Source organism: Neofelis nebulosa, chromosome 12, assembly GCF_028018385.1.
Source record: "Neofelis nebulosa isolate mNeoNeb1 chromosome 12, mNeoNeb1.pri, whole genome shotgun sequence".
In the NCBI taxonomy this organism is placed as follows: domain Eukaryota; kingdom Metazoa; phylum Chordata; class Mammalia; order Carnivora; family Felidae; genus Neofelis; species Neofelis nebulosa.
The window spans coordinates 31,389,052-31,408,142 of NC_080793.1; the positions used below are offsets into that span (position 1 = coordinate 31,389,052).

Here is a 19,091-nt window from a genome sequence, read left to right on the forward strand (position 1 = left end):
CTAGAATATCTCAAATATTTTCATTATTATGTTATGCTAATCTGATCAGTGATTGACTCATTCAAAGCTCAGATGATGGTTAGCCCTTTTTAGCAATATTTTAAAATTAAGGTATGTACATTGAATTCTTAGACATAATACCACCGCACACTTAAGTGCAAACATAATTTTTATATGCACTAAGAAACCAAAAAATTAATTTGACTTGCTTCACTCCAATTATCTGCTTCATTGCATTGGTCTGGAACCAAATACACATTATCTCCAAGGTATGCCTGTAGTCACAGGTAGAACAAGTGAGGGCAATTTCTTTTAAATCTTGATCCTAATTTTTTTTTGAAAATTTTAAAAATGTTTATTTTTGAGAGAGAGAAAAAGAGAGTACGGGAGGGGCAGAGAGAGAGGGAGAGACAGAATCTGAAACAGGCTCCAGGCTCTGAGCTGTCAGCACACAGTCTGATACAGGGCTCAAACTCACTCACTCAGGAGTGAGATCATGACCTGAGCCAAAGTCGGACCTGAACCGACTGAGCCACACAGGCACCCCAATTCTAATTTTTTTTTTTTTTTTTTTTATTTATTTTTGGGACAGAGAGAGACAGAGCATGAACGGGGGAGGGGCAGAGACAGGGAGACACAGAATCGGAAACAGGCTCCAGGCTCCGAGCCATCAGCCCAGAGCCTGACGCGGGGCTCGAACTCACGGACCGCGAGATCGTGACCTGGCTGAAGTCGGACGCTTAACCGACTGCGCCACCCAGGCGCCCCCCAATTCTAATTTTCAAATGCAGTATTTGTTTGACAGGATAGATTTTGCACTAAAGTAATAAAGAACTCTTACACAAAGCAAAAAACAAAACAGGTTTAATGATTAGAACAGATGAATTAGGTTTATATAACCATTAACTAAGGGAAACCCTAGAACCAGAAATAAGGATTTTAAAATTGCATGCAAAGTCTAGTTACCATAAAAACCAAAGCAATACCAAAATATCTCAGCTTCCTAGCATAGACTCCAGATATTTTTTATTTCCAACTCTTGGTAATCAAAATATGTACACTTTTGCATGCTACTGGTAGTGGAGGAGTAAGATTATTTGTATAGGACTACAATTATGTTTCACAGTTGGGAGGGCACATAAAGAAGTGTCTTCCTCCACTTTGTTGGGCCCATCTTTAAAAAAGGCACTCCCTAAGGTTCCTTGGTAACACCTTTGCTAGGTTTCTTAATTACTCACATAATCTTTACGTGTAAAATTACTGGTCCACTCATTTCACAGATCTGGGAACCACAAGGCATTGGAACTGCTTCTTTAACTCACATGCCAAAAAACTGGCTTTCTTAAGAAATGACCAAAACTTTGGAGAAGCAGTTAAAAAGAGAAAGGAAAAAAAAAAACCAAAAACACCTGGGGCTTTGTTTCCTTGAAAATGTAATCATATGCTTAATTACTAGGCTTTGGCATGCACAGCCAGACACATCATGGAACTGAAAGAACCACCATATAATGGTGGCAGAGGACTTTCTTGAATAATTACGCTACTTTTCTACCTTCAGCTCCCTTGTACCAATGCAACTTTGTCCTTCTCTCCTTTTTAATTACAATACCAAGTGCTCTGAACCTGGGTTTGACCTCTCTGCTGAAAGATGTGTTAGAAAAGGATGCTTATTTTTTTTTTTTTTTGAAAAGGATGCTTAAATAAATTACTGAGTCTTTCTCTATGATCATCAAAACAAAGAGTAATGGAAGTCTTGAGCTGCCTGTGGGCAGTTGTCCACTATTCACAGAATCTTCAGAAACAATTTGCCTGACACCAAGGAGAATTTATCACTAAACCTGACTCATGTTGAGCCATACTGAAACCGCACTTGGGTAGCTAGTCTCAAGTCAAACTGCGCTCGAACATTTCTTGACATTTATTGCATCCACGTAGAGTGCAATTTTTGATGCTGAATCAGAGATATGCGGCAATTGAAGGCTTCACCACAAGCATCACATTCATGGGTTTCTTGGGTTTTCACCTCTGCGTGGATCTTCTGATGGTTGACAAGGCTGCGCTGTTGACTAAAACTTTTGTCACACTTCTCACACTTGTAAGGTTTCTCTCCTGTGTGTATTCTCTGATGCTGAATAAGGCCTGAGTTCCGGCTAAAGGCCTTCCCACATTCATCACATTTATGGGGTTTATTACCTGTGTGAACACCCTGATGTCGAATAAGGTTACAAAGTTGACTAAAGCTTTTGCCACACTGTCTGCATAGATAAGGTCTCTCACCAGTGTGGATTCTCTGATGTTCAATAAGAAATGAGCTCCGACTGAAGCTTTTCCCACATACAGTACATAGATAGGGCTTTTCACCAGTGTGTATTCTTTGATGTTGTACAAGATGAGCACTGACACTAAAAGTTTTCCCACATTCATCACATTTATAAGATTTTTCCTTGGGATAGACTTCCTGCTGTATAACAAGACTGCAATTTGGATCAAAACTTTCCTTAGTTTCATTGTATGAGTAAGTCTTCTCTCTGGTGTGGATTCTCTGATGCTGAATAAGACCTGAGCTTCTACTAAAGGCTTTTCCACATTCCTCACATTTATGGGGTTTGTCTCCTGTGTGAATTCTCTGATGACGAGTAAGGTTGCACAGTTGACTGAAGCTTTTCCCGCACTCTTTGCACTGATAAGGTCTTTCACCTGTATGGATCCTTTGATGTTCAATAAGAAATGAGCTCCGACTGAAGCTTTTTCCACATTCAATACAAAGAAAAGGCTTCTCACCAGTGTGGATTTTTTGGTGTTGTATAAGGTATGTACTTAATCTAAAAGCTTTTCCACATTCACCACATTTATGGGGTCTTTCCCCAGTGTGAATTCTCTGATGTTCAACAAGTAATGAATTTCGACTAAAGCTTTTCTTACATTTGGTACAGTGATAGGGTTTCTCACCAGTGTGAGTTCTCTGATGTTCAATAAGGTGTGATTTCCAACTGAAGGCTTTCCCACAGTCACTACATTTATGGGGTTTCTCACCTGTGTGGATCCTTTGATGTTTAACAAGGCTCCTTCTCTGGCTGAAGCTCTGTTTACACTGATTACACTGATAGGGTCTCTCTCCAGTGTGGATTCTCTGATGTCTAATAAGGGTTGAGCTCACACTAAAGGTTTTTCCACAATAATTACACTCATAGGGCCTTTCCCCAGTGTGAATTCTCTGATGTTCAATAACAAACGAACTGCGACTAAAACTTTTCCCACATTCATTGCACTGAAAAGGCTTCTCACCAGTATGGACCCTTTGATGTTGAATGAAATGGGCCTTGCGGACAAATCCCTTTCCACATTCTTCACATTTATGGCATTTCTCTTCTGGGTTTGGTCTCTTACGAATAATGTTAGTGTTTCCTCTGAACATTCTCTGTTCCTGGGCCAAAGATTCCCTTGGTATTTCCCATAAGAAGATTCCTCTCTGTTTATCTAACCTACCAACAAGTTCAAAGGTTTCTCTACCTATGGGATCTTGATCAATTTCACTTTTGATTCTTGTAACTATTACACCCTGTGGTTCCACTTCTTCCTCAATTTCCTCAATTTCTTGTTTTACAGTTGGCTCCTCATCCTTATCTCTGTTTAAAACATCTGGAATAATAAATAGAAAATAGAAAATAGAAAGATTAGCCAGGCTCTTTGCTAGCAAGGAGAAATGCTTAGGAAAATAAGATTAAGATAAATCAATCCACTACATCTATAAAATGTGGATGATTACTTCACAGTATTGTTGTAAAAATTAAATTAGTTCCTATACATAAAGCATTTAAGACCATACCTGGCAAAGAATACAAGCTATGTAAATATTATTATTAGTTAACTGAGGAAAAGTTTTTCTTAGAGAAGGGGTGTGAAGAGTATTGTTTTTTAACGGAGCAAGCTTTGAAGTTTTAATTTTTTTTAGTAATCTCTACACCCAACATGGGACTCAAACTCACAACCCCAAGATCAAGAGTCACATGTTCCTCTGAATGAGCCAGCTGGGTGCCCAGAAAAGAGTGTTTTTATGAGGCAAATGATAAGTTAGTGGGGGTAAGCAGAGTTGGGAGGAAGGGCTGGTGATCAACAGAGAATTATGCAAGGTAAGATGGGCCAACAATGAAATAAAACAAGTAGTGGTGTGATGAATTAGTCTGTCAAAGAAGAAAGGATGACACAGGAAGAAAACAGTAGGTTCTGGGAAATTTGGAATGAAGCAACATTGCTGGAGTGTGAGTAGATTAAGTAACTGACAGAAAGGAACACAAAATGATGTTGAGAAAGATAAAAGACAAAAACCAGGAAGCAACAATTAATAAGAATTTACTTATTAAATAAAAAAATAAAAATAAAATTAAAAAAAAAAGAATTTACTTATTGCAATCAAAAGCATGCCAGGCATTGTGTAATGATTCAGTATGCAAAGACAAGACATGAAACTTCCTACCAAATAAAATGAATGACAAGTATACTGGGGAAAGAAAATAAAATGGTAAAATATTAAGTAAAGCAATTCCTGTATCAAGAGACAAAACAGCTTTAAAAAAAAATGGGTTGGAGTGACATGGAGTCTATGATATAGAATGAAAAAAATAAATACAAAGGAACACAGTCAAGGTTAATGAAAGAAACAGGGAAAAGCAGTGTGTGGTAACCTCACCTACCACAAATCACCCCACGTTCTTCAAGTATACATGATTCTTACTCTTCCAAAGATGTAAAAGCCACATTGGAACTATCTGGTTCCAACTGAGAGTCTCTAAGACATCTGAGAAATGAAAATCTTGCATGTGTTAAGGAAAGAGAACATAATGGTCTATGATGTAAACGGAGTGGCATATAGAACACTTAAGTCTGCCTCTGACTTCTTTCTTTTCTCTCTTGCTTTCTGCTGGATAATTCCACATATTCGGTTGATCACTACCAAATATATATTTGGCCCTAAACAATTTCCTTTTTTAGACTTCCTCTTTTCTCTTAATTTTCTAACCTTCTACCTTTGGAGTCATCTTCGAATTTTTCTTCACTCACTTTAAACCAGTCATTAAGTTATTTTATTCCAAAAAGCCTTCTCTTATTCCTCTAAGAAACTAGTAGAAACTTTATTTTTGCTTATACTACTTACAGTATTCTCTCTCAAATTCACTTCACTGGACTGCTTTCTTTCACACAATGAAAAAGGATCAAAGAACTCCCTCAACTTTCTTCCTCCTTCCTATAAAATTATATGCAATGGCACATGAAGATCTATCCCATTCCTATCCAAGCTGAATTCATCTACCTTCTCTTTATCCCACTTGTCTCTGAGTGTTTGTTCAATTATTAGCATTTTTCCCTTTTTCTTCCATCTGTATTCTCCATTGTCCAACATATCAACATGCATACAAATATGCTCAGCATACAAATATGTCCAACTATATCTTGAACCTGAAATCCTTCTCTTAATGAAATCCAAATTTGTGAAATAAAATTTTAACTCTGTAGCTCTCCATTTCCCAACTATGTTTTCCATGCCCAACATCTTCCCATTCAATCTGTTCTATAACCTACTGTGAAATCTGGCTTTGGTTTCCAGCATCTAGAGATGCTTCTTATGAAATCACCAATAACTCTTTTTTTTTTTTTTCAACGTTTTTTATTTATTTTTGGGACAGAGAGAGACAGAGCATGAACGGTGGAGGGGCAGAGAGAGAGAGGGAGACACAGAATCGGAAATAGGCTCCAGGCTCCAAGCCATCAGCCCAGAGCCTGACGCGGGGCTCGAACTCATGGACCGCGAGATCGTGACCTGGCTGAAGTCGGACGCTTAACCGACTGCGCCACCCAGGCGCCCCACCAATAACTCTTGAATAACAAATACAACAAACATTTTTCAGTCTTTTATTCAGCAGCATCTGACACTGTCGATTATTCCCATTTTGACACTATCTGTTTTTGGTTTCTATGCTGTTGTTGTATTAAGTTTCTATGCTGTTGTTGTATGCTATATGTATGTATTGTTGTATGTTGCATTTTTCTAGTCCCCTCCCTACTTTTTCTTTGGCCTTTTCTAAAAAATCTCCTTCATGTATTTTTCTTCCTTTGTCAACTGCTGTTTGACAAGGTTACTGTTACCAATAATGTTTACATTCCTTTCTTTTAAGCTTATTTATTTATTTATTTATTTATTTATTTAGAGAGAGAGAGAGAGAGAGAGAGAGAGAGAGAAGAGACACAGAATCCCAAGCAAGCTCTCCACTGTCAGTGCAGAGCCTGACAGGAGGGCTCAGTCTCACAAACTGAGCTCATGACCTTAGCCAAAGTCAAGAGTTGTATGCTTAACTGACTAAGCCACTCAGGTGCCCCACCCATGTTTACATTCTTACCTTGCTCTATATTCATACTCAGGATATCGCCACTTACATGCCTCAAAAAGGGCTTGCAATTAACATGATCCTCATCATCTGCTGTCATATAGGTCTCTACCTCTAATTATCTTCTCTTAACGGGCATCCTCATCCATTACCCAAAGTAGAAAATCATCCTAGATTTCTCCATTTTTCTTTTTGTTACCCAATCACCAAAACCAAAGATCTGACTCTCTAGTATCTACCTTCTTCCCATGTTTTCTCTGGATGATGCAAAAGCCATCTAATAATCCTTCACTCTAGTCTTTAAGTTGCCCCCACACCATACCTACTGCGCTGCATCCAGAGAGATGTACAGGAAATGGAATTCCAGTCACATCACCACCTGTAGGTTCACTGGTACTCTATCACCTCTAGGATCAAATCAAAGCTCTTTACATTATGATACTCAGTGCTTCACAACAGGTTCTCTAAACCTCAAGTCACCCTTCTACCCACTTTCTCACACTGGAATTGGGCAAATTGCTTATGTTAATGTTTTATACCATTTCATTGCATATCTCGTTTACTAAATGTCCCCCAGCGTTGTTTACCTGGTCAACTCTTGGTTGCTCTTTAGGACTCAATTCAAAGCAACAGTTCCTCCACAAAGCCTTCACTAAGTCCACTAGACAGATTAGGTGTTCTGTTTTTTATCACCAGTCCTCATCCACAACTGTATTACAGCTATTACTGCACTGCTGTTTTAACTGTTTGTGTTCGTCTCTTCTATGGGTTTGCAAATTCTTTGTGAGAAGGGGAAGTCTCTCTTAATGTTTACCCAGTGGTTACTGTTCCAGGGGTTTTACTCAAAGGAGTAAGACAAATTCTTATTTGCAGACAATATGAATGTCTAACTAAAATTTCTAGAAGAATTAAGTGAAATATAATAGCAACATGAAGACTAAGCTATAAAATAAATACTGGTACTTACTACCAAGGATAACCAGTTGGGAAATATTATAGAAAAATAAAATATGCTTTTCATGATAACAAAACCATAAAACCTATGAATAAATCTTACAAGAACTGTACGAGATCCACAGAGATAAACCATAAACTTTTTCTGAAGGACTTAAGACAGATAAATAGAGTCAACCAAATTGCTAAAGAGATTCAATATTATAAGGATCTTAATTCTTCCTAAAACAATCTATGAACCCAATTGTATTCCAATCAAAATCTTATGAACTAATTAAAAACCCCAATGAATCTAAATTTCAACTGGAAGAATGCAGAAAACTAGCTAAGTGTATCCTGGAAAAGAATATAAGAGAATGATTTATCATGCTAGATTTAAATGCAATATATTGCTAAGTAAAATAGAGATGCTCTGGCACAAAAATAAACAGGTCAAAGAGATAGGTAAAGAAAACAAGTGACTTCAGTCTTGTATACAAAGCAGCACAGAAAGGACTATCTGTGAAATCTAGGCTTGTTAGCTGTAATCACCTTCTGAGGTCTCTGCCATGCTTGTCTTATGTTCCCATCCTGTGATCATAGCTAATTTGTCTAGAGTACCGCTGACTCAAAGTGCATCTCTCCCAGGAATTTGGAATTAAAAATGAAATATGCAGTTATTCTGAACATGACAGAATTGTAACCTATCAACTCAGAAGCTATAGGGACAAAAGCATGTGGATATGAGGAGGAAAGACTAATCTACCAAGGAGAAAGAAACAAAATGCAAGGGTTAATCACTGACTTCCTGAGCGCACCAATTTTTGGGTTTAGTCCTTTTCTGATATCCAGTTGCAATCATGCTTATATATCCTATGAGCCACCTATGTCCCTACAGTAAGTTCTCTTGTTGGCTTAAGCTAGTTTGAGTTGATTCCTATAATCTTTAATCCGTTTTAATAATATGCTAGCTGAGAAGAGAGACAAAAAGCAAGGAAATGGTAAAGTGGAAGTGGCTAAACTTTAGGAAAGAACAAGAGTTACCACACATTTTCTAAAAAGGGCCAGACAATAAATATTTTTAGCTTTGTTAGCTAAAAATGGTCTCTGCTGCAACTATTCAACTCTGTCACTATAGCGTGAAAGTAGTGTCAGATAATACACAAAGGATTGGGCATGTCCATGTTCCAATAAAGCTTTATTTATAAAAATGGACAGTGCCAGATTTGGGCTGTGGACCATAGTTGCTAACCCTAGTATCTAAAAAAGTATAAAAAGAACAGTTTTCTTGGTAAAAGAATGACAGAATGGGGAAGACTTGCATTCTTAGCGCTAGCACAGTGCTTGATTAACTATTTATTGAATGGATGAGTAGTTGAACAAATAACTGAAAAGAGACTATAATCAAAGAACTGAAGCAATGAGATTAAGGTCTTACAGGTACAGCAATTCCCAATTCTGTCAAGGTCCAATAAGGTTCAAGCAGACTGAAAAGGAGTCATTAAAATTAAAGAAGTCCAGTTCATTTCAAAGAACTGAGATCAAGCTGCCAGCTGTATTATCAATGTTGTTACTAAAGCTTTTAAGTAAAAATCAGCATGGAAAGGAGAAAGGTATTAAATAAAGGACCAAAATTAAAACTGGAAAAGTATTGTATTAAGTAAAGCAGCAAGATGAAGTGCAGGAAAACACTATATTAGAAAAGTTAAGCGGGCACCTGGGTAGCTCAGTCATTTAAGTGTCAGGCTTTGGCTCAAGTCATGATCTCGCGGTTCGTGATTTTGAGCCCCGCACTGGGCTCTGTGCTGACAGCTCAGAGCCTGGAGCCTGCTTCAGATTCCGTGTCTCGTCTCTCTCTCTCTCTGCCTCTCCCCCACTCATACTATGTCTCTCTCTTTCTCTCAAAAATAAATAAACATTAAAAAAATTAAAGAAAAAAAGGTTAAGTAATTGTGATTCTTCATCAAGGGAATGGAGACAGAGTCTACAGAGGAAGATGAAAAGGCTGTGGAGGGAGAAAGAACTGATAAAAAGCTGTAGTTCAGCTAAAATGAGAGCCTGAAAGTAGATCACAGATGGGCTCACTGCCATGCCTTCATCCATATGGTACTCACATTTTACAGTAGTAGGGACAGGCAAGACTGGGCATTTGCCTGGTTCTATCAACCAGGATACCATATGTGTGGATAAAGCTGGCAGTGACTCAGAGACACCATGGCATATTGGGAGAAAAAAATCAGCAGCTGATCTGGCTAGAGACTGAAGTGGTGTGCAGGAAGTAATAGATGATGTTAGAAAGCTAGGCAGGGGCTATTTAGAGAGGCCCTGGTAGGTAGGACAAGAAATTAAATTTTTTATTAAGCTCTCAGGAATCTGAAATTGTAAGCAGTTAACTAACAAAATCCCTTTGGTGGCAGTGAATAGAATGTATTAAAAGAAAGGGAGTTGGAGGCAAGAGGCTAGTTTATGGGCTAATGCAATAATCTGTTCAAGAGGTACCAATCTTTTTCTTGTTTTTATGTTTATTTAATTTTGAGAAAGAGAGAAAGGGAAAGATAGTGTGTAAGTGGGGGAGAGAGGCAGAGAGAGAGACACACACAGAATCCGAAGCAGGCTCTAGGCTCTGAGCTGTCAGCACACAGCCTGATGCAGGGCTTAAACCCACAAACTGCGAGATCATGACCTGAGTCAAAGTTGGATGCTTAACCAACTGAGCCACCCAGGAGCCACAAGAGGTTCTGAGTCTTAAGTATAGTAATTCAGTTATACAAATATTTAAAGGCATATAATATATACCTGATTCTGTGCTAAGTGCTGGAGAAATCAAATGAAAAAATATATAGTTACCATCCTCATGGAGACCAGTCTGGTTAGAGAAATAACATAAAGAATGACTAGAGTACAGTCATTTGATAAATTGATCGTAAACTGTGCATACAGTTGACAAATTCAACAGAAGTGCAGCACAGTGCATACATGGCAGCACAGAGAGGTGTACTTAATTCTGAAGAGAAGGTCCTTGAGATCTTAATGGTTATTTGAGATTGGCCAGGTGTGAGTTATTTATGTGGTCTTCAAAAGGAGATGCCGAAGATTTTGGAGCTCTTAGAGAAGATAATAGGTATGATGACGATAGCAATCAACATTTATATTATATTTAGTACATGCTAACCAGTGTCCTAAGTGCTTTACACATATTAACTCAGTTAGTACTCACAGTAACCCTAAGAAGTAAGTGCTATTATTACTGCCATTGGGTAAAAAAGAAACAGGCATGGAAAGGTTATATAATTCACCCATGGTCACAAGGCTTCTAAGTGGTGGAACCAGGACTTTTGCTTAGGCAGTTAGGCTTCAATTGCTTCTCTTAGGTAGAGATAAAGATCTGGGACTCATCACAGTGGTAGGTGATGACCTGACTGCAGATAAGGTTCGCCAAAGAAAGCATGTAGATGGAGAGGAAAGCAATACAAGTAAGCAATAAAGAGCTTCAAATACATAAAGAGAGGTGAAATAAAATAAGGTCCAAGTGTCTATTCCATTTGACAATTAGGCTATTAAAGTAGAATGCTAAACAATTTAAGGGGAAGGGTAGAGGCAAGAAAAGGGGCTTAGAGATAATGGTAGGGAAAGTAAACAATATACATTAACTACTCTTACAAAAACTTGGCTGTAAGTGAACAAGGAGCAGGTTACAGGCTCTCTCAAAGGACAGCCACTCCCCCCCCCCCCCCAACCGGCCCTACTTTCCCCAACTGGAAGAGTCATAAACATACCCATCACCAAAATAAAGGTACCAGAGGAGAAGGAATAGAGACTGAAGTTGTAAGGGGAAAAAAAAAAAAAAAAAAAAAAGATGACAGATAAGTTCTTGGAGAAGTGAGGAAAAAGGAGCAGACCTAAGCGTACACACAAGGGGCAGAAAGTTAGAGTTCATATTCAGTGGCCTCTATCTTCTCTGTGAAGCAGAAAGTGAGGTCTACTACTGAGTGATGGACCCAAGGAAAACTTTTTTAAGTTTTTGGAATGGTCACTAAAGGGAAGAAGAGAATGAGCAAATCAATGATAAAAAATTGGCTGAGATGTAAAAACCCACTGGAGACTATTAGAAAAGCCATGCATATATCCAGGGCATTAATCCTTTCAGTTAAACAATTTCCCCTGCTGTGCTTGGCAACTCAGGAGAAAAAGCTGATTTTATAACCAATACAGAATATGAAGTTTGCAGAATGGGTAGAGCACAATGACAAGGTGGCAAGAGAGCATGCTGGTGATAATTCATATGTAGGTCCATGGAATAGATGAAGAGGTGAAGTTAGAAGAGGACTGATAATCTGGGAGGAAAAAGGAGAAATCAAGGAACAAGTAGCACGACTGGGAATAAGCTGGTTTGGGAGGAAATGAGTAGCAGATGTAGAAGCGTAAGAAATTGTAGTAAGCTCTACATGGGCAGAGATCATGTCTGTTTTGGTCACCCCTGTTTAGTTATGGTCTAAGATAAAAACAATGGCTGAAGAATTTTCAAAGACTAAGATACTGGGGCTTACGATTTGCCTGCCTTGACAAAATTGAGGGTTGATCACTGATGTGACTTGCTGAACAAAAAAGGAAAGCAAGGTTCCTGAAGACAACATGGTCAGGATATAGCAAGGCTTAAATAATGGCTGCATCATTGATGGCATAGGTTAGCATAGAGAGATTCTGAAATGTGACAAAATCTACGTGTGACAGACCAAACAATGTTGGCAGATGACAGCAGAAGAGAACTGGGTGGGTAGAGCAAGACTGCTGAAGCCTCCAAAGGGAGATTTTGTTTGAAGGGTTAAAACTAACGCTTTGGGAACAATACTGAAAAGCCAGGAGAATAGTAACTTCTCCCTTCCAGCCTTGAGACAAAGGATAGGGAAAAAGGAGGATGTGGGAGAGTAAGCAGCCTCTGCCAGAGAAGTGGTGTCCTTGGGAAAGTGCCAGTTTTCAGTTAAGGCCAGGAGGGGTAAGGAACATTATGTGAAGAAGAACAGGGGCTCCAGAAGGCAGAGTGAAAAGGGGTGGGAGGAAAGCAGTGGGAGGATGAGCCAGGAGGGAAAGTGCAGAGCAGTATGGGAATGAGATTATGAACATAAGAAGCCAGAAAGGCTTGTATTTTGGTTTTTGCAAGGACACTACAGATGAGAGTCATGGAAACAATTAATGGCCGAAATGTTTGAATCTCAACTTTGGAACAAAGCAGTTTTGGTACTCGTGGTGGTTCAAGTGTTCTCAGGGTCTGATTTCTTATAGCTTCTTAGATATTTTAATCAGAGGAACAAAAGATTCTTACCCAGTGAGACCAGGTTTCCATAATTCTCCATCATGACATCTTTATACAGGCTTCTCTGAGCTGGATCCAGATAATCCCACTCCTCCTGGGTAAAAAACACAGCCACATCCTCAAATGTCAGCAACCCCTGAAATAGTACGATTTCTGTAGTCAGTTCTTGTTGTCTCAAGGACAATCCTACCACTGAAAGTAGCCGAAGCAATCACTTTTCAGAGCCGGGTAGTCTAGGAGGAACATGATTACCCAGAGATCCAAATGGGGCCCAATTCTGTATCAGACAAGCACCTCCAACTAGAGGGCAACTGAACTGGATCCTGGTCGTCAGTAGTGATGGTCCTAAGGATAGAGCTTTTCTGGCTGAATCATTATACCCTAACACTTTTATTTTAGTAAGTTGCCCCAAGGCCTCCCCAAGTTTCCTGCACCTCATTGCCCGGCTCCATCCAACTCTATTAGCAGTGGCTTGAGACCCTGTTCAATTCAATTGCAGGAAGTTCTCTAAGCGTCTACCTGGGGTCCTAGCTTCGTGACAGGCGCACAAGACACAGGGAAGAGTCAAAAATGGTGCCTCATCTGGAAGAACTCACAAATGAGAGCGCTTGTTTGCAGCATTACTAATTTTCTTCAGCTAATTTATCAAGTCGCTCTTGACGGGCCAAGTGGGCGATTTGGTCGCGAGGCGCAATCCGGACCACTACGGAGTACTTCCTTGCACAGCGCTGGCCTTAAAGACCACGGTCGTGGGGTTGGGGGCGGGGGGGGGGCAGGGTGGGTAGCGTGGCCTAGCTCCAGTAGTGGCCAGAGAACAGCGATACCCAGAGGGGCGACTTACCTTTGGCTCCGGCGGGGGGCTCGGGGAGGCCATCTCCAGGACAGAAAATCAGGACGGGAACCCGGGAAAGCCGCAAGGAAAGGAGCTTCTCGTGAGGCCTACCCGGCCGTTGGAAATTAGGCCCCACGAAGGCGAGGCCTCCAGGCTGGGTCTGGCCAGGTCCTGCCTCGGTCCCAGAGCGGTCACGACCCCAGCAGCATATCAGACCCACTACTTGGTTGTCCCCCAACTCCAAATTCCCTCCCCACCTAGCTGCGCAGCCTTCCAGGCCTCACTAGAGCCTCCTCCCAGTTGCCAGTTCCTCCTCCTTTCAGCCAAGGAGCGCTATGACCGCCCGCCCCCGGACCAGAAGGCGTCACCCGGAACCTTCCCGGGACGCCCCCCAACTACAACTCCCGTCGTGCTCTGAGAGCGCGCCTCGGTCCAGCCTCCGCCGGCAAGACCCATCGGACTACATTTCCCGGCGTGCAAAGCGGGAGGGAGCCTCTGGGGAAGCTTAACAGGAAAAAGGGAACACCTATCACTAAGCTTACACTTGATTGGCTGGTCTTGGCGCGTCACTGCCGGCTGGGGGCAGAGCCCCAGCCGGTAGCTCTCCTCCGAGATGGCGGCGCTGTCAGTGTCTGGCGTTACCAGAAGAGGCCTCACGTGGATAGTCTTAGGGGCACCACGCAGAGAATTTTGGTCTCGATTCAGGTAAAGCGGAAGGTTAGATGGTGGGTCTCGTTCAGCGAAAGTGAGAGAAACTGAGGAGGATGAAAGGACGAATTCAAAAGTGGGAGTTCTGCTATTAGGACGATACCCTGGCCCTGCGCCTGACTTGGGATAGGACGAGAAAGTACGTTAGGTTCTGAGTTCAGAGGCTTCAGCGCGGGTGTCCTTGAGTGGTGGGGCCCAGTCTTGGCCTCAGTTTTCTCATCTTATAACGGAAATGCCGCCCCCTTTCCCTTCGACTTCACTCGTTAGTGTAGTAAGCAAACAGTACTGACCATGTGTTCCAGGCACCGACTGTGGTATGAGGATACAAGTGGTTCGTTTGGAACGAGTAACATGGAACGTGAACGTGAAAGTGCTCCGTAAACTAAGTGCATTTGCGCGGGGTATTTCTTCACAAGCTAGATTCAGAAATGAAGCGTGGCCTCCTCGTTTTGTTCGTTTGTCCATTCATTGATTCATCAACAGATAGTTACTAAACGCCCTCTCTGGCCCAGCATTTCCCTAAGTAGGTTACAGCAGTGGAAGCAAAGTCCCTTCTCAGAGCTTAAGTGCTCTGGCATATGGGGAAACGGTGGCCCCATAGGAAGTATTTTGCTGAAAGCAAGTTAATGGCACAGCTGGAACCCGTCTTTGACTCTCCATCTACTGCTTTTCCCCAACACGGGGCTCAAACCCACAAACTGCGAGATCATGACCTGAGCCGAAGTCGGACGCTCAACCGACTGAGCCACCCAGGCGTCCCTCTTTTCTTTTCTCTTTTCTTTTCTCTTTTCTTTTCTCTTTTCTTTTCTTTTCTTTTCTTTTCTTCTTTTCTTTTCTTTTCTTTTCTTTCTCTTCCTTCCTTCCTCCCTCTCCCCCTCCCTCCCTCCCCTTCCTTCCTTCTGTACTTCGTCCTTCCTCCCCCCCACACACATCATTCATTTCTGGTGCCTCCCAATTTTTGTAGTGATGACCAATCCCAGTCAGATACCAGCTCCATGGAAAACAAGAGTGAATAATATTTCATTAAGCACTGAAATAGTGTATTAGGCAGATTTCCTCACGTTGGCCCATGTACTCAGTAGTAGTTATCCAAGCAGTTTTCAAAGGACCCCAAATCAATAAAACAGGTTTCTGTATTCAGGAGTTTATAATCTGGTATAGTGGTTCTTAACCAGAGATAATTTTGCCTATCAGGGGGCGTTTGGCAATGTCCTTTGGTTATGACTGGAGCATAGGAGTGCTCCTCGCATTTACCCTGCCCTGGGTAGAGGCCAGGGATGCTGCTGAGCATCTTACAGTTACAGGATAGCCTCCTACAACAAAGAATTATCTGGTCCAAAATGTCAAGTGTTTGGGCTGAGAAACCGTGATCTAGTAAGAGAAATAGAATGTAAATAAATAAAACTCTGGTACGATGAAGTGTGCCGTGAAAGCAATATAAAGCGCTATACTAGATCAGAGGAATTTATAGTTATATTTGGAGAAATCAAGTAAAACTCCTTGGAAGAGAACAGTTCTGTTCTAGGACTTAAAGTAAGATTTCAATAGGCAAAGATGAAATTGGCATCTCCTGTAGGATGTAACTTGAGGTAACACATGGCCTCAGGAAAGTGGGAAACAGAATGTAGTAGTTTAGTGTGGGTAGGGCATGGAGTGTTTATAGTAGATTTGTAGGACATGAGGTTACAGCGGTTGGTTGGGTTTGGAAACTGGGAATCCCAGACAGGCGATTTACCTCTTTACGTGTTCTTAGGAATTCTTACAGCATGTGAAATCTGTAAGCAGCTTTTCTTTTCTGTCTGTATCAGCTCAGTTCAACTCTAAGCTTCCAAAGGCAGGCACCTATCTTATTCTTCTCTCTACAGTGCCCGGAAGAGTAGTAAGTGTGCAAATTATTGGTTGATTTAGATAGATGGGTAAGATTAGGTCTGGCGTTTGTCAGTTTGTCAGCTGCATTAGTGCAGTTAACCAGAGATTCACATACTTGTTTTTGACCATTCTAGAAAAGAGAAAAAGCTAGTGGTGGCTGAGACAGTAGAAGAAGTGAAGAAAGAGCCTATTTTGGTGTGTCCACCCTTACGAAGCCGAACATACATACCACCTGAAGATCTCCAGAGGCGTTTGGAATCTTGTGTCAAAGAAATTTTTGGTTCCTCTGTTGGTAACAGTTGGCAGGATGTGTCCCTGGAAGATGGCCTTCTGAAGTTCAGTTTCTTGGCACGTTTAGCTGATGACTTGGGCCATGCAGTGCCCAACTCCAGGCTTCACCAGATGTGCAGGGTCAGAGATGTTCTTGATTTCTATAATGTGTCTATTAGGGATCAATCTAAATTTGATGAGCTTACTGCTAGTAATCTGCCTCCCAATGTAAAAATCACTTGGGGTTACTGAGCAGAAGAGGAGCTCATTAAGATCATTTTGTCCTGAGCAAGGGGGCTGGTTATTAATTAGACTTTTGATACGTTACCATGTGAAATGCTATCAGAACTGTTCTCTAAACCCACTTTTTCTGTGGAAGGATGAATTATCTTTTTCTCATCATGAATTAACAAGTAACAAGATTTTCTTTTTTCACGTTTGCTGGAACTTTGTTTTTTTAATGGAATCAAGTCTTTAATCATGTATGAAAATTTCCTTCTTTGGAGGACACTGTAATTAAACTTGGGTTTAAGATACAAGGCTATTATACGTTCACGCATGGTCTTTATTTTTTACGCATAAATTAGTAGATGCAAAAACAGGTTTTAATCCTGTTAGGACTCTTAAACCTAAGGTGGTATTAATTATGTATAGTACATATACAAATAAGGAACCGTAGATATGTATAAAAGAAATGTAAAAATCTATGTACAGCAAGTTGTTTCTTTCATTGCTTTACTACAAGAGTAAAAATAGTAGAAAATGATACTGTTCATTCTAGATTAATCTCTTTTGGAATTAAAGTAAATTTCTTGAAGAGTGTTGTGTATTTTTAAATTTTTTAAAGGTGAAATTTGTGGGTTGCCTGAATGTCTCAGTCGATTAAGCGTCCGACTCTTGATCTCAGCTCAGGTCTTGATCTCAGGGTTGTGAGTTCAAGCCCCACGTTGAGCTCCATGCCGAGTGTGAAGCCTACTAAAAAAAAAAGTAAAATTTGCTTTTTTGCCTTATCATTTCCTTAATTTAAGTATTATAAACGAAAGAATATATATGCCAGCTATGAAGTGCTGTGATTTTTCTTAAAAGAGATATGCCAGCTTCTGTATCTAAATGAATATGCTCTTCAAAGGAGATGATGTTTATTTCAAAACCTTTATCTTTTCTGTAACTTTTTAATTTATTTTTTTTAATTTATATTTGAGAGAGAGAGACAGCACGCAAGCTGTCTGCAAGGGGCAGAGAGAGAGAGAGGAAGACACAGAATCCAAAGCAGGCTCTAGACTCTGAGCTGCCAGCACAGAGCCCAATGCAGGCCTCAAACTCCCAAACCGTTAGACCGTGACCTGAGCCAAAGTCAGTTGGTTAACTGACTGAGCCACCCAGGCACCCCTTTTCTGTAGCTTTTTAAAAGCAGCTTTGAATACCTATGGGTATCCACTAGGGCGGTAAGTCTTTGCAGACTTTGGTGTACTCAATTTGTGGAAATAACTCAAATAGCAAGTTACCGGACAGTTCTGAATTACAGATGTTAGATGAGGAAGTGATTAAATTAGGGATTATTTTTGTTTAGACTTTAGATAATGGCTAGAGAGTAATAAGAGGAAGAAGGAATTTCTTATATTTTACCTTGACTACTTACAGTTCTGAAAGAAAAGTGACAGGTTTTAAACAGAGGCAATTGCATGTATTTTCTTTCCCGGGATGACTACTTTGAAGAGGGCAAAAATCATGTGGGTGTATAAATTCTGGCATATTAGAAAAATTAGTTACATTACAGTCATGCCCAATAAACATCAGCAGATGATCAGGTTTTTAATAACCTGTACATTAAAGAGCTTTTCAGAAGTCTGGAGTATCAGAGTGTCTGGAGCTTAAATATCAGAGCTATTATATACCTTCTATGTGAGAGGGTTTCAGTATGGAAATATTTGAATTTTACATACAGGATTTGATCATTTCATTTCCCCCACAACTTTTATTTCTGATCTGGAGGCAGGAAAATGTATAAAGGGCATGATGGAAGTAATGGATGATAAAGGCGGTTTGAAAAAACAATTGGTTTCAGCTGGAGAACTGTAAAACCAGGCTTCTCATGAATGTAAAGGCAGAAGAAATTACTTCTTTGTAGACTGGAGCTGTGTTTCTCAAAATCCAATGTGCATACAAGTCACTTGGTGGTCTTTTTAAAATGCAGATTCTTATTCCATAAGTCAAAAGTGGGTCCTGAGCTTCTGTGTATCTAAAAACCTCCTAGGCATTGGTGATAATGTTTTGAGTAACGTCGCCTTAGACCCTAGTATTGAAGTGGGAAAGTTCCAACCCTGAAGCAGCAATCCTGGAAAGTTGAGCTACCAGAAAAGATAAACTGCACATCCATCAATAACTCTAGAGGGCGTCACTGTTCTACAGTCCAACACAATAAACATACCAGAATAATGACCTTAGGTTTTCCTGAAGATTAAGTTAGGTTTGCTAACTTATTCACTTAAGTAACCAAACTTGATATAATTCTAAAAGGTTACATTTGTAAAAATTAAGTGATTGCTGTATAGAAGGAGTTGTCCATTAATTTTACTTAGTTGGATCTTTGAATTCCATAAATATACTTACAAAAACCCTGATGATAAAATATTCAGGGTTAATAGAAATAGTCTTGTACAAACAACATGTATTTTAAGCCACATAAGTAGACTTCTCCCTCTCCTTTTTAATTTTAATGTCATTTTTCTGATTATAAAAGCACATTTTTTAAGAAATTTGGGAAAGACAAAAAATACCATTTCCATTT

At 40.2% G+C, this 19,091-nt stretch overlaps 2 protein-coding genes across 4 annotated transcripts; one reads left to right on the forward strand and one right to left on the reverse strand.

Moving 5' to 3' along the window:
* Positions 1 to 847: 847 nt before the first annotated feature.
* On the reverse strand, positions 848 to 13,889 carry ZNF189 (zinc finger protein 189). Of its 3 annotated transcripts, none has more exons than XM_058694733.1 (3): positions 13,466 to 13,889; positions 12,634 to 12,760; positions 848 to 3,639 (listed from the first exon to the last, which is right to left on the reverse strand). In XM_058694733.1, exons 1-3 carry the CDS (start codon positions 13,496 to 13,498, stop codon positions 1,919 to 1,921), a joined length of 1,881 nt encoding a protein of 626 aa, XP_058550716.1. In that variant the 5' UTR covers positions 13,499 to 13,889; the 3' UTR covers positions 848 to 1,918. The 3 variants fall into 3 exon arrangements, with proteins under 3 accessions (XP_058550716.1, XP_058550718.1, XP_058550717.1); XM_058694735.1 differs by having other exon boundaries at positions 12,634 to 12,715; positions 13,466 to 13,888; XM_058694734.1 differs by having other exon boundaries at positions 12,634 to 12,718; positions 13,466 to 13,885.
* Positions 13,890 to 14,030: 141 nt separating this feature from the next.
* Positions 14,031 to 17,120, forward strand: MRPL50 (mitochondrial ribosomal protein L50). Its single transcript, XM_058694737.1, has 2 exons — positions 14,031 to 14,161; positions 16,168 to 17,120. Exons 1-2 carry the CDS (start codon positions 14,070 to 14,072, stop codon positions 16,553 to 16,555), a joined length of 480 nt encoding a protein of 159 aa, XP_058550720.1. The 5' UTR covers positions 14,031 to 14,069; the 3' UTR covers positions 16,556 to 17,120.
* The last annotated feature ends 1,971 nt before the right edge of the window (positions 17,121 to 19,091 follow it).